The following is a 14029-nucleotide window of genomic DNA, read 5'->3' on the forward strand; positions in this document are numbered from 1 at the left end:
ACGTGGGGAACTCTTTGGAATGGTGGCATTTGCGGCATTTATTATGCTATCAACGACATGTTGTACTGCTTCAGTGATGTCGCAAGTATTGATCATGTTCTCTGTGATTTGTGCTAAAAGTTTGAAAGTATACCAGTCTGCCCGCTGGAATAGAAAACGTCGAGGACAAGATGTCATACCGTCTCTATCAGCATGGGAGACCATAACAGGGAAGTGGTCACTATTATAAAGGTCCTCACTTACGGCAAAAGTCAGCAACGGCATGAGCTCAGGAGAACATATGGCCAAATCAATACTGTGAAAGCTGCGTGTGGGCGCATGAAAGTATGTCTTCTCATCATTATTGAGCAGACAGAGACAGTTATTAATAATAAACTGTTCAATCTGCCGCCCACGAGAGTTTGTACTATCTGCACCCCACAATGTACTATGGCCGTTGAAATCACCAAGCAAAATAAAAGGCGAAGGAAGTTGCTCCACTAAATTATCGAGATCCTGTTGAGAAATGGCATCATTGGGCGGTAGATAAATACAGCAGACTGTGACCAAAGCTCGTGTGTGAACTTGCACAGCCACAGCCTGCAGAGTAGTATGCAAAGTGAGAGGTGTGCTTGGATAAAGATTTGAGGTAAAAATACATACACCTCCAGAACCATGATGACCATCATCTGCGTCTTTCCGCACACAGTTGAAACCACGCAATTTGACAGGAATGTCAGATGTCAAAAAGGTTTCCTGAACACCAATGCAGACAGGATGAAATTTGTTAATAATTGTCTTGATATCAAGTAATTTGGAGCGAAGGCCGCGACAGTTCCATGAAAGGAAAGTACCCATTAAGAGGTTCTTTTGGTTTTATAGGTATTGGAGACGGTGTTTGAGTGTTGCGAGACATCGCAACTCATTTCTTCATCCTCTTCTTCAGACGGATGAAGCGCGATGAGTTCAGAACTTTTGGGTGCTTCACCAAAAATAGATGTCAAGTCCTTTTGGACTATGCCCTGCGTCGCAAGTCCCAAGGCGACGGATTTCTGACCTTTAGACAATTTTAACTTAGAAGGCAAACTTGTTTTTGAGAGGCCACGTTTAGAAAGCTTCAACTTCAGGGAATTTTGAGATTTTGATTTTGATTTTGTTAAGGCCTTGTCAGGTCTACGAATTTCTAAAGTGGTGTTGGTGTTTGATTCAGAATCGGAATCCGATGTTTTTGTATTTGTTTTAGAATGGCTAGGAGTTTTGAGACAATTCTGGCACGTACAGTTTACGCAAAATGATTTCTGTACAGCGGAGGCATAACTCAAACCGGGAGTCGGTGTTTGAGATAAAATTTTCTTTCTGGCTTCAGGGTAAGATAAGGCTTCTTTTATTTTCACTGTAATTATTTTTTTCTCAAGTGTCCAGCGTTCGCACGATCTAGAAAATGAAGTGTGACTGCCACCACAGTTTACGCACTTCTCAGGTGCGGAACATTGCTGACCATCGTGCCCTTTCTCAGCACAGCGGGCGCAAGTGAGAGTCCCGCGGCAGTTGGCCTTAGAATGGCCGAAACGCTGACACTGAAAACATCTCAACGGGTTAGGGATATAATGTCTCACTGGTAATCTAATGTAGCCTGCATAAATAAATTCTGGTAAACTTGGACTATGGAAAGTGAGTATATAATGTTTAGTGGGGAGGATTTGGCCATCCCGCCGTATAGAGATCTGTTGTACATTGGTGACACCTTGATGTTTTAGTTCTGCAGATATTTCTTCAAGGGGAACATTAAACAATTCCCCGCAGGTTATAACGCCTTTAGAATAATTTAATGACTTGTGTGAACTGACTGTAATGGGAATGGTAGCTAAAGCTTTCAATTTTAATATTTGCTGGGCTTGCTTTTTTGAATTCACTTCAACCAGCAAGTCGCCAGAACGCATTTTTCGGATTGAAGAAACTTCGCCTACGGTTGCTGTGAGTGCCCTCTGTACGAGAAATGGCGACACAGAATTAAAATTTTCATTTTTCTCGGAAACACGCTTGACAACAAAAAAGGAATCGTGATTTGGAATATTTAAGGTATTTGGTACGATACGACGCCCACCGAAGGGACCACGTTTGGAAGAGCCCATACGACATTGAAAGAGATTCGGGCCCGACGGCACCGCCCACCACGGAGCCCAACAAGGGAAGGCAATTACCGGCTCTGGTCATTCGCAGCCTCGGCATCCACCCTAGTGCTAATCGGTACCTATACGCTCGGAGTTACCCCCGGGGACAGTGACCACCCTTAACGCCAAGCCCAAGGAGTAACCCCTTCGCTTGATCCCTAGCAGACTAGCCACTAAGGTGACTAGCTACAAGCCGATTGATGCACAGGGGACCACAGTGCACCACCCGTCTTTCTAGTGGGTTGCCACGCACGGCCAACACGTGGGGTTTTGGCTGTCCATGAGAAGCAAGAAGCAAACAGAGCGGCGACAGCTTCTCATGGAGAGCTCCCTCGCTTGCCGTCGAGGGAAGGAAGAACGACAGTAAACAGCAGAAGGCATAGGGGAGAATAAACCATAAGGGAAGTAAAGATCCCTGGGTACCTCGGGATTGGGACACCCGTACTCACCTATAGTAGGTGAGCCCCTGAGGGGTTAACTGGGCAATTGATATAAGCTATTTTTACAGATTTCGGTAGAACTGGAGTATTGAATGTTAGAATTAAATGTTTAGTAGGAAGATTTTGATTATTTTTTTTTTTTGTAATCCTGCGAACTGCTATTACTTTTTGATCTTTTAGATTTTCTAACAGGTCCTCTTCAAGATCTCTCTGAAATTCTTTTTCGGATACGACACCTCTGGAATAGTTAAGGAAACGGTGGGCAGAAACAGTGACTTCTATGTCCCCTATATTTTTTAACTTGGTAATATTTTGAGACTGCTGGATGTTTTTTACTTCAATAAGTAGGCTTCCATTGTTTAACTTTTTTATATTTTGAACTTCTCCGACAACGCCAAGTACAGATTTATGTATCAAAATTGGAGATACGAATTTTAAAGAAGACTTTTCAGAACTGATAACAAAAAATTTTAAGAAAGCATTTCCGTGTTGAAAAACATTAGTACCCATACGACATTGATTTAAATTCGGGCCCGACGGCATCGCCCACCACGGAGCCCAACAAGGGATGGCAGCCACCGGCTCTGGCCATCTCCAGCCTCGGCACTTGCCATAATGCTAGCCGGAACCTATACGCTAGGAGTCACCCCCGGGGACAGTGACCACCCTTAACGCCAAGCCCAAGGAGTGACCCCTTCGCTTGATCCCCTTGAGCAGCCCAGTCATGTGCCTAGGATACCGGCCGATTGATACACCGGGGACCACAGTGCACCACCCGTCTTTCTAATGGGTCGCCACGCACGGCCAACACGTGGGGTTTTTGGCTGTCCATGAGAAGCAAGAAGCAAACAGAGCGGCGACTGCTTCTCATGGAGAGCTCCCTCGCTTGCCGTCGAGGGAAAGAAAAAATACAGCAAAAAGCAGAAGGCGTAGAGGAGTGCGAACAGAAAGGGAGTAAAGATCCCTGGGTACCTCGGGATTGGGACACCCGTACTCACCTATAGTAGGTGAGCCCCTGAGGGGCCGTGGTGGAATGAAGCTTGTCGCGACAGTCATAAGAACCAAAAGAAACTCTGGAATCTTTTTAGAAAGTACCCGACGACTGAGAATTTTATCGCTTTTAAAAGAGCCAAAGCGCTAGCTCGCCGCATTCGGCGTCGTAGTCAGAAAGAATCATGGATTAAATTTGTTTCATCCATCACATCCTCTACTTCGAGTAAACTTTTATGGAAAAAGGTTAAGGCTGCTAATGGGATCTATAATGAAACTTCTATTCCTGTTATAAAAACCGGTAATATGATGTATTCAAGCCCATTAGACGTTGTTAACATTCTCGGCCAAGCGTTTGCACAAGTTTCCGCAACGGATTCTTACAGCCCTGAATTTCTGGCAATTAAGAATCGCGCGGAAAGGTCGCCTTTGCGCTTCAATGCCCGAAGTACTCTTCCATATAATTGTGACTTCAGGATGATTGAATTGGAAATGGCCTTGTCTCAAGTCCATGATACTAGTCCCGGGCCAGATGAGATCACATATAATATGCTCCGCCATTTGAATGCAACTTCCCTTTCGAATCTGTTATTACTATTTAACAGAATATGGATTGAACAGAAGTACCCTTCACAATGGCGCGAAGCTATTGTGATCCCAATATTAAAACCTGGCAAGGAAGCCTCAATTCCTCTGAACTACAGACCGATTGCTCTTACAAATTGCCCGTATAGGACATACTCGCTTCACACACACACATCTTCTTTTCGGTGAAGCGGCACCAAAGTGCCCCACATGCCGTGTGGATTTTACTATTAAACATATTTTAATTGAATGTACTGATTTTAACTTCCAACGTATTCGCTTTTTTCATTTAACTTCGTTGAACTTGCAGGACCTGGTGGGTGAAAATCCCCACCCAAATATTTTTAAATTTTTAAAAGCTGTAAGATTTTATACTTGTATTTAGTATGTACAATATCTGTCGTATCACTGTGATCAATAGAATCCAGACATTAATTCCTTCCTTGATTAGTCTATCATTTTTTTTAACTAAATTTGCTATTTAAATCTACTTTTTACCTCACTTTTATGTTTTACCATTGGATTGGCGCAGCATAGCCAAATATGGCTCTTGCGCCAATAAACAGCACAAACCAAACCAAACCAAACCTTACAAATTGCCTCTGTAAGACCTTCGAGCGCATGGTCAATGCTCGTCTAATTTTCGAACTAGAGAAACAGGGATACCTCTCCCCGTTGCAGAGTGGTTTCCGTAGAGGTCGGTCTACCTTTGACAACCTCGTATTACTGGAAACCCAAATACGCAATGCCTTTGTGAGGAGGAACCACCTAGTTTCTATATTTTTCGACATTGAGAAGGCATACGACCGTACATGGCGCTACGGCATACTTTCAACACTTTTTAATCTAGGTTTTAGAGGTAACTTACCCATATTTTTACAAAACTTTTTATCGAGACGTACTTTTCGTGTTCGAATTGGCAACTTTTACTCTAATCATTTTATTCAAGCTGAGGGAGTTCCGCAAGGAAGTGTCCTCAGCGTTACACTTTTTATAGTTCATCTCAGCCAAATTTTAATCATTTGCCTCCATCTATTAATGGAACTCTTTATGTTGACGATCTGCAGATCTCATGTCAAGGTAGTAACATGAATCTCATTCAACGACAATTGCAAAACGCAGTAAATAAGGTGGTAGCTTGGTGCAATAACAATGGGCACGCAATCTCACCTGAGAAGAGTAAATGCGTTCACTTCTGCCGGAAGAGAATAATTCACCCGGATCCGAATATTTATATTCGAAATATACCTATCCCAGTGGTGAGCGAAATACGGTTTTTAGGAGTGATATTTGATCGGAAGCTCACCTTCCTTCCGCATATTTTGCATTTGCGAATGAAGTGTGAGAAAAAGTTAAATATTTTGAAAGTACTTTCCAGAACATCCTGGGGTGCCGATCGGACCTCTCTACTCCGTATTTATGATGCAATCATCCTTTCGTGCATTGACTATGGGTGTATGGTATATGGTTCGGCGCGATCATCTGTTTTACGTCGGCTGGATACTGTAAACCATTCTGCTTTAAGGATCTGCTCCGGTGCGTTCCGTACTTCTCCTATTGAAAGCCTTTATTTGTCACCAGTTGCCCCTTTATTTAAGACGCCAGAAAATTTCTGTTTCATATTATTTCAAAACAAAATCTATTTTGAAACACCCCTTAAGTCAAATGACATTACCGAGTGGTCTTCGTAGATTGTATAATGCCCGTCCGTCTCACATTCTACCATTCTGTGAGAGAGCCAAAATGCTCATAAGTGACTCGGACCTCAATACTGTTAGTGTTAAAACTGTCGACTCCTTTATTTTTCCACCTTGGGATGCCCCGAAATTCTCTTTTGTGAATCCATTCAAAGGCTTCGATAAATCCTCAACGGCACCTGTTGTCTTCCAACAGCTATTTTTCTATCATCGCCATCGGTATTCCTCATTTGATCCAATTTTCACGGATGGCTCGAAATCACATGGTCATGTCGGTTATGGCATAGTACTTCCATCTGATATAGTGAGCTATCGGGTTCATAATTGTTGTTCAGTATTTACTGCTGAGTTGCTTGCCATATTCTGTGCTCTACAAAAGATCTCATCTTTGCTACAGCGAAAATTTATAATTTATACCGATAGCATGAGTGCCCTGGAAACACTTTCTCACTATCATAATCGCATGCATCCAACAGCAATACGAATTTTATCCCTTTTGCGCCTTTTGCAGAATGAGGATTATCAAATCATTTTTTGTTGGGTTCCCAGTCATGTCGGCATTCATGGAAATGAAATGGCTGATTCTGCTGCAAAATCTGCATTGTCGTGTTTGAACCAACGACTTCCTTATAATGATATTATGCGGGCTTTCATTAATTACATCTATTCTACCTGGCAAAGTAAATGGGATCTGCAGATCCATAACAAACTGCATGAAGTGAATAGTAACATTGGCTCGTGGCCGGTCCTCCCTGTACGTGGGGTGGATGTCAAGTTGACTCGCCTCCGTATAGGACATACACGTTTCACGCACAGGCACCTTATTTTTGGCGAAAGGGCACCAAATTGCCCGGCCTGCCATGTTGATTTTAGTGTAAAACACATCTTGATTGAATGCCCTACTTTTAACTCGCATCGTCTCCAATATTTTCATACATCATCAGTAATTTTGAAGGACTTGGTGGGTGAGAAATACCACCCAAATATTTTTAACTTTCTGAGAGCCACAGGCTTTTTAAATCGCATTTGATGTTTTCACAAATTACTTATGCCTTATCACTTTAAAATTTTTAACAACTTTCCATCATTCGTTTCCTTTTTACTCTTTTTCAAAATAATTGTTTGTTTTCTTTTATACATTTTTAAATATTATATATTTTTTATGAAACTTTTTATCATAGTCTGGTGCTGTAGATATTTTTAATTATCGATAAAGCCTACTTTACATTTTGCTTGGCGCAGTATAGCCAGATATGGCTCTTGCGCCACAAAACCCCAACCAACCAACCAAACCAAACTTATTCAAAGATTAATTGTTTCTGTTATTGGTGAAACCAAGGATGTTAAAAAACTTCGTTCTGGCGATCTTCTCATTGAAGCTGCCAATAAAACCCAAATTTCAATTATGAAGAAGCTTAAAAAGCTTGGCGATTTTCCCGTTGAAACCACACCACATAAATCTTTAAACTACTCTCGAGGCATAATTTCCGAGAAAGACCTTTTGGCAAATACAGAACACGAGCTTGTACAAGAACTAAGTTGCTATAAAGTTATTGCAGCGCGTCGCATCCACACCAAGCGAGACGGTGTCGTGGTGCCTACGCAGCACGTAGTTCTCACTTTTTCAACTCCTGATCTCCCAAAAGCAATACGGGCTGGTTATTTACATTGTAGTGTGCGTCAATATATTCCAAACCCTCTGCGCTGCTTCAAATGCCAGAGATTTGGCCATTCTCAACAAAGTTGTCGAGGTAATGTTAGATGTGCCAAATGTGCTGAAATTGGACACGATTCTAAAACATGCACTTCAGAAACCATAAAATGCTGTAACTGCTTAGGTGCACATCCGGCCTTTTCTCGAACCTGCCCAAAATGGTTGATTGAAAAGCAAATACAGGCGACAAAAGTGAAACAAAATGTATCTTATGCAGAAGCTCGTAGATTAGTTGTCGGACAGACACCAAAGCCAGGTCTATCATATTCTTCTGTTCTCACTCAAAAAAGAGATCGGTATTCAGTATGACCTTAATGATATCAATCCAGTGAAAATCTTGACTCCCTCTTCAAATGTAACAAATAAAGCCACATCGGCCAGGGCTTCAAATTCACCGGAGCAACCACTTTCTAGGGTGCAATAGTACATTACAGTTGCCAAAGGTCAAAAAAATGCAAAAGGGAAAAGTCGGAAAAAATCGAAATTTCCGTGTCTACAGCATCCCCCACGTCCTCCTGTTTCTTCCAAAATGGAAATCTCTAATGAGATTTTAAAATTAACAACATCCTCTTCTGATCTGTCGGATGTTGAAATGGATCATTCTACTATTATTTCTGATGCAGGTGCTGGTGTCAGTAGCAATCCTTAACACCATTCTTAAAATTCAAGTGTCTCGGTATTTCTTGGAATTGTCGCGGTTTCCGTTCAAAAATTCCTGATATTAAAATATTAATCAACTCTTATCAGCCTGCTGTAATTGCCCTTCAAGAAACACTCTTGAAATCAACACATCCAGCAAAAATTCGTGGTTATTCTAGTACTAGAAAAGATGTTGATACAGGTGCACCCCCAACTGGAGGTTTGGTTTGGTTTGGTTTAGTGGCGCAAAAGCCATATTTGGCCATGCTGCGCCAAACACATGACTTATCTTGATTTACATTGTTCCAACTAAGACACACACACACATAAGAAAAAATTAAAAAACAAACTCATAGGAGCTTATCAATTCCAATGTCATGTAAAAACAAGAACAAATTTGGATGGGAATTATCTCCCAGCAAGTCTTTTAATTCAATGTTATTTTTGCCAAAATGGTTTCGTCTAAATGTATTAAAACTAGGGCATTGCACCAAAATATGCTTAATGGTTAAAAGACAATGACAGGAGGAACATGTAGGCGCTGGTCCTGAGTTGAGAAGATGTTTGTGCGTTAATCTGGTGTGTCCGATTTTAAGACGATTTAATAAAATTGATTGCCTTCGGCTTAAATTATTATTTTTTGTAGATCTTACCAAGGGCTGAACTTCGTGTAGCTTATTTTTATCTTGCTGGTCCCAAACATTTTGCCATCTTTTCGCAAGCTGATTTTTTATAGCTTGCAAAGCATCATTTAAAGGAACAAAATTTTCAATTAATGCTGTACACCTTTTTGCAGCATTATCTACTCTTTCATTTCCCTGAATTCCTGAGTGCCCAGGAATCCAACAAAATATTATCTGTATACCCTTCTCTGATAAATAAAGATAATATTCTACACATTTCACCACTATTGGGTGACTTGAAGGAGAAACATTTTTGAGAGCTTCGATTGCACTTTTGGAGTCTGTGTATAAAATATTTCTTTTATAACCCTTTTCTGCTATTTTTATCAGAGCCCTGTATATAGCGTAAATTTCCGATGTGAAAACGGAGCAAAAACTGTGCAATTTTTCTGATAATATCTCATGCCTTAGCATTACAGCCGCACCCACATTGTTACCAGCTTTGGATCCATCTGTAAAAACAGCTTCATAATTAGAAAATTGTTGTCTGTGAGCGTTAAAAATGGACTGATAAATGAAATTTAATGTTGTCGGCTTACGCCATTTTTCAAAAGCATCAATAAAATTTATAATTGTATTTTTCCATGGAGGAATTTCGTCCGATTTATTTAGGACTGGGAAGTCTTCTATTCCTAGATCTCTGAAAATTTGCCCGATCCTGAAACCAAAAGTGGGAGTGAATGATGATCTCAATGCGAATAATGAACTATAGATGGGATTTATGACTTTATAATGTAATGGATGAGAATCGTCACTTTTTATTCTTAAAAACAAATTAAGTGCTAACATGTTCCGTCGATGTTCTAAAGGAGGCTCGTTGCAAGCAACATTCAAACTCATAACTGGGGAAGTTCTAAATGCACCTATTGACAGTCGGAGACTCTGATTATGGTAGTGCTATTTATGGATCTGCCTCGAAATCTACGTTACGACCACTCGATACTATACATAATCAATTTTTGAACGTATTAAGGCTCTATAGATCTTGAGTAAGCAGCCGCTTTCTGCCCCGTACCATAAGTTGGAGAGTATTTTCATTATATTCATGGAAAGCGTGCATTTCCTTTTAAGATAATCAATGTGTGGTTTAAAGGTAAGTTTTGAATCCAGAATCATTCCTAAAAACTTTATTTCAGAAACAAAGGGAATCAGTTGGTTATTCAATTTAAGTTTCGGATCTGGGTGCAATCCTCGTCTTCTGCAGAAATGAATTGCAGCAGATTTTTGAGAAGAGATAGTAAAGCCATTAATTTTTCCCCATTCACAAATGTTATTAATCGCTTCTTGTAGCTTTTCCCTAATTAAACCCATGTCTTCACTTGAACAATGTATCTGGAAGTCGTCAACATACAATGATCCCTTAACGCCTGCCGGAAGATTTTTTATAATATTATTGATTTTTATGATAAATAAAATTACACTCAGGACGCTTCCCTGAGGAACGCCTTCGTGTTGATGGAAACTGTCCGACAGAATATTGCCCAATCGAACTTGAAAGTTTCTATTTCTTAAAAAGTTCTCGATAAAAAATGTCAAATTTCCACGGAGGCCGATTCTATATAAGTCCCGCAATATACCATATCTCCAAGTTCTATCGTAAGCCTTTTCCATATCAAACATTATCGAAATTAAATGTTTCTTGCTTACAAAAGCCTCTCTGATTGATGTTTCTAATTGTAAAATGTTGTCCAAAGTGCTCCTGCCTCGACGGAAACCGCTCTGAAAAGGAGATAACCAATTCTTTCTTTCTAGAATATATATTAAACGAGCATTTACCATTCTCTCCAAAATTTTGCATAAACAACAAGTAAGTGCTATGGGCCGGTAGTTGTTTGGATCTTTGGTGTCTTTCCCTGGTTTAGCGATCGGAATTACTATTGCTTTTCTCCACGAATTAGGAAAACAGTTTTTGTGCCAGATTCTATTATATAGTTGCAGGATGTTTTTTAAAGATTGTTCATTAAGATTGTTGATCATATAGAGATGAATATTATCAGGACCAGGAGAAGTAGCCCGAGATTTTTGCAATGCTCTTTTTAGTTCTATAAAACTGAAGTCAGAATTATATTCCTCGTCAGAGTTTGTATTAAAATCTAAATAAATTCTTTCTTCATTTAATTTGTAAAATATAAAATCCTGGGGGTAAGCTGCTTCACTAGACACTTTGGAGAATGCCTCACCCAATGTATTAGCTATTGCCTTAATGTCTGTAATAAGTTGTCCATTTGAATTTAAAAATGTCAAAGGAAATTCATTTTTAAAAAGGCCAGACATCTTTCTGACTTTATCCCATAATAGCTTGGAGCTAATCCGTCCCTTTATAGAATTAACAAATGCCATCCACGTGTTTCTCTGACTTCTCCGTCTGATTAATCTAGCATATGCTTTAGCTTGTTTAAAAACTATAAAATTGTTCGTAGTAGGATAACGTCGAAACCTGTTCCAGGCTTTGGCTTGTTTCCTCTCAGCAATTTTGCAGTCGTCATTCCACCATGGCCTCCAAAGTTTTGGTATCCTCCCAGATGACTTTGGAATTGCCGTATCCGCTGCTGCCAAAATCTTTTCTGTAATGATTTGGATAGCATCATCTATATTTTCCATAACCACCATATCTTGCGTAATAACTGCCTCCTGTGAAAAGAGAGCCCAGTTTGCTTTATCAAAAATGTATTTTCTTGGTTTTTCAGGATAAACGATATCATTACCTTTATATGATAAAATAATGGGAAAATGATCGCTATTATAAAGGTCCTCTGTGACAACAAAATCCCACTTAATTGCTAAAGGTGGAGAGCATAAAACTAGATCTAAAGTATGGAACGTGCGGCTTGGTATATGAAAATATGTGTAAGTTTTATCATTCAATAAACAGAGATCATGGTCTTCCATCAAAGCTTCAACTTGCTGCCCTTTTAAATTAAGATCTGTACTTCCCCAAATCGGGTTGTGTCCATTAAAGTCTCCCATTAGGATAAAAGGTTGAGGGAGTTGATTTATTAAATTATTAAGTTCATTTTGCGCTATGTTATCGTTCGGAGGTAAGTAAATGCAACAAATTGTCTGTAAGGAACCTATATGAAGCTGAATTGCCACTGCTTGAATACGGGTATTTAAAGGTATTTCTCTGTACGGGAAGGCTTGGGAAATTAAAAGAGCCACACCACCCGACGCTCTAGAACCCTGGGTGTAATCTTTTCTAACTATATTATAATATTTGATTTTAGTGGACTGGTCTGGTGCAAGAAAAGTTTCTTGTAAACCAAGGCAAACGGGCTGGTATTTGTTTAAAATATTTTTTAAATCTTCCATATGAGAACGGAAACTTTGACAATTCCAACAAAGAATATTATTTGCCGTGTTTTTGCCTTAAGAAGTTATATTTTCTTCTCCGCTTGTCGACATTGCATCATCTTCAGATGGGTGAATCTTAATATCATATCTTTCATCATGGTCTCCATCGTATTTCGTTTGTTTTAATAATTCTTGCTTTGATATTGTGCGCTTTTTTATTGAATCTTTTATTTTATCATCTAGGTTTTTCTTCTGAAATTGTAATCTAGCTTTCCTCATAGCTTTCGTTTCTTTTGAGGTTTTCGGAAGTTTCTTTGGCTGTTCCTTTTTATCAGCTTTGGCAGTTGGTATGCGTGATGAAGAAATTTTGTTTAAACTGTTAGAGGATGATGATCTTCTTTCGTTGTTTAGTTTCAAAGGACTTGATTGACTTTGTTTGTTATTGCTATCTATTGTATATGTGCTTTTGGGACTTCCAGTTACAGATTTAGTTTCAGTGGATACGGAAAAATGGTCTTGTTTATGAGTTTCATGGTGTGTTTGAGTGGATGCTGAAACCATCACTCTTTTCACTGCAGTAGAGTAGGAGATGCCAATTCTAGGAGTTCGCTCCATTACAATTTTTCGGGCTTCTTTAAAAGAGAGGTTTTGTTTGGTTTTGATTGTTTGGATTTCTTTTTCCTGTTTCCAACGAGGGCAAGATTTAGAATACGCTGGATGGTCGTTTTTACAGTTTATACAGGAAGGAACATTTGAGCAAGTTTGACTATCATGGCCAGTCTCGGAGCATCGCGCGCATGTTTGAGTACTACGGCAAGCCTGAATTGTATGTCCAAACCTTTGGCATTTGAAGCAGCGCAAAGGATTTGGAATATAGGGCCGGACAGGACAATTGAGGTATGCTATTTTTACAGATTTAGGTATTGTTGGTAGATTGAAGGTAAGGATGAAATGTTTTGTTGGAATGAGTTTCCCATCTCTTTTTATTTTGATCCTTTTTACTTCGGTAACATTTTGATTCTTCAGTTCATCAAGTATATCATCCTCTGTATCATTTTGCAGCTCTGATTCTGATATTACACCTTTCGATTGGTTAAGTCTAGCATGGGCAGCAACAATTACGTCATAGTTACCAATTTTTTTCAAGTTCACGATAGATATGGCCTGTTCTTGGGATGAGACTTCTACCAGAAGATTGCCGTTTTTACATTTTTTTCAAGATTTTACTTCGCCAACATTTCCTTTTATTGTTTTGTGAATCAAAATTGCTGATACGGCATCAAAAGATCCATCTTTCCTTTTTATTATAAAAAATTTCACATTCTCAAGATACTCCTTTACAGGAGAGGTTGACGGACGCATGTCTCCGTCGGGACCGTTAGTGCGGGAACCCATAATGTGTAAGTGATGTTCATCCCGGTACGCCCCCGCCCACCATGGAGCCCAACAAGGGAAGGCAGTTGCCGGCTCTGGTTTTCTCCAGCCTCAGTACTTACCCCAGGGGTAGCACCGGGATATAGACCTACAGAGACTGCAGGCCTAACCCTCAAGCAGTGGTTTCTCGTTCCCAAAGAAAACGCACCACCAGCCGATTGACAAGAACGGGCTCATTCCTGCCGCCCGACTTACGGAGCAGCGTGGGCCAAAGGGAACGCAAGGGACCCCAGGATTCCATTTTGCCCCTAACGGGTCGCCATGCACGGCCAACACATGGGTTTAGTTTATAACCAAAATCAAAACCAAAACATATTGAAAGGAAATATCAATTCAACTCATATATAGAAATAGAGATTAGAAGAAAAAAAATTAGAGAAGGATCGCTAGGGCAACCCGGGGGCGC

The 14029-nt window shown here is 40.0% G+C and overlaps 1 protein-coding gene across 1 annotated transcript; it reads right to left on the bottom strand.

Annotated features, from left to right (window-relative positions):
* Nucleotides 1-836: 836 nt before the first annotated feature.
* On the bottom strand, nucleotides 837-1919 carry LOC129962137 (uncharacterized). Its single transcript, XM_056075876.1, has one exon. The coding sequence runs from the start codon at nucleotides 1917-1919 to the stop codon at nucleotides 837-839; it is 1083 nt and encodes a 360-aa protein (XP_055931851.1).
* Between the last annotated feature and the right edge of the window lie 12110 nt (nucleotides 1920-14029).

The sequence above is a fragment of the Argiope bruennichi genome, chromosome 2 (genome assembly GCF_947563725.1).
Source record: "Argiope bruennichi chromosome 2, qqArgBrue1.1, whole genome shotgun sequence".
Classification (NCBI taxonomy): Eukaryota; Metazoa; Arthropoda; class Arachnida; order Araneae; family Araneidae; genus Argiope; species Argiope bruennichi.

What these genes read in the sequence shown, in the direction of transcription:
- LOC129962137 (XM_056075876.1), bottom strand. Translation starts at nt 1,919, where the DNA reads ATGCGTTCTGGCGACTTGCTGGTTGAAGTGAATTCAAAAAAGCAAGCC.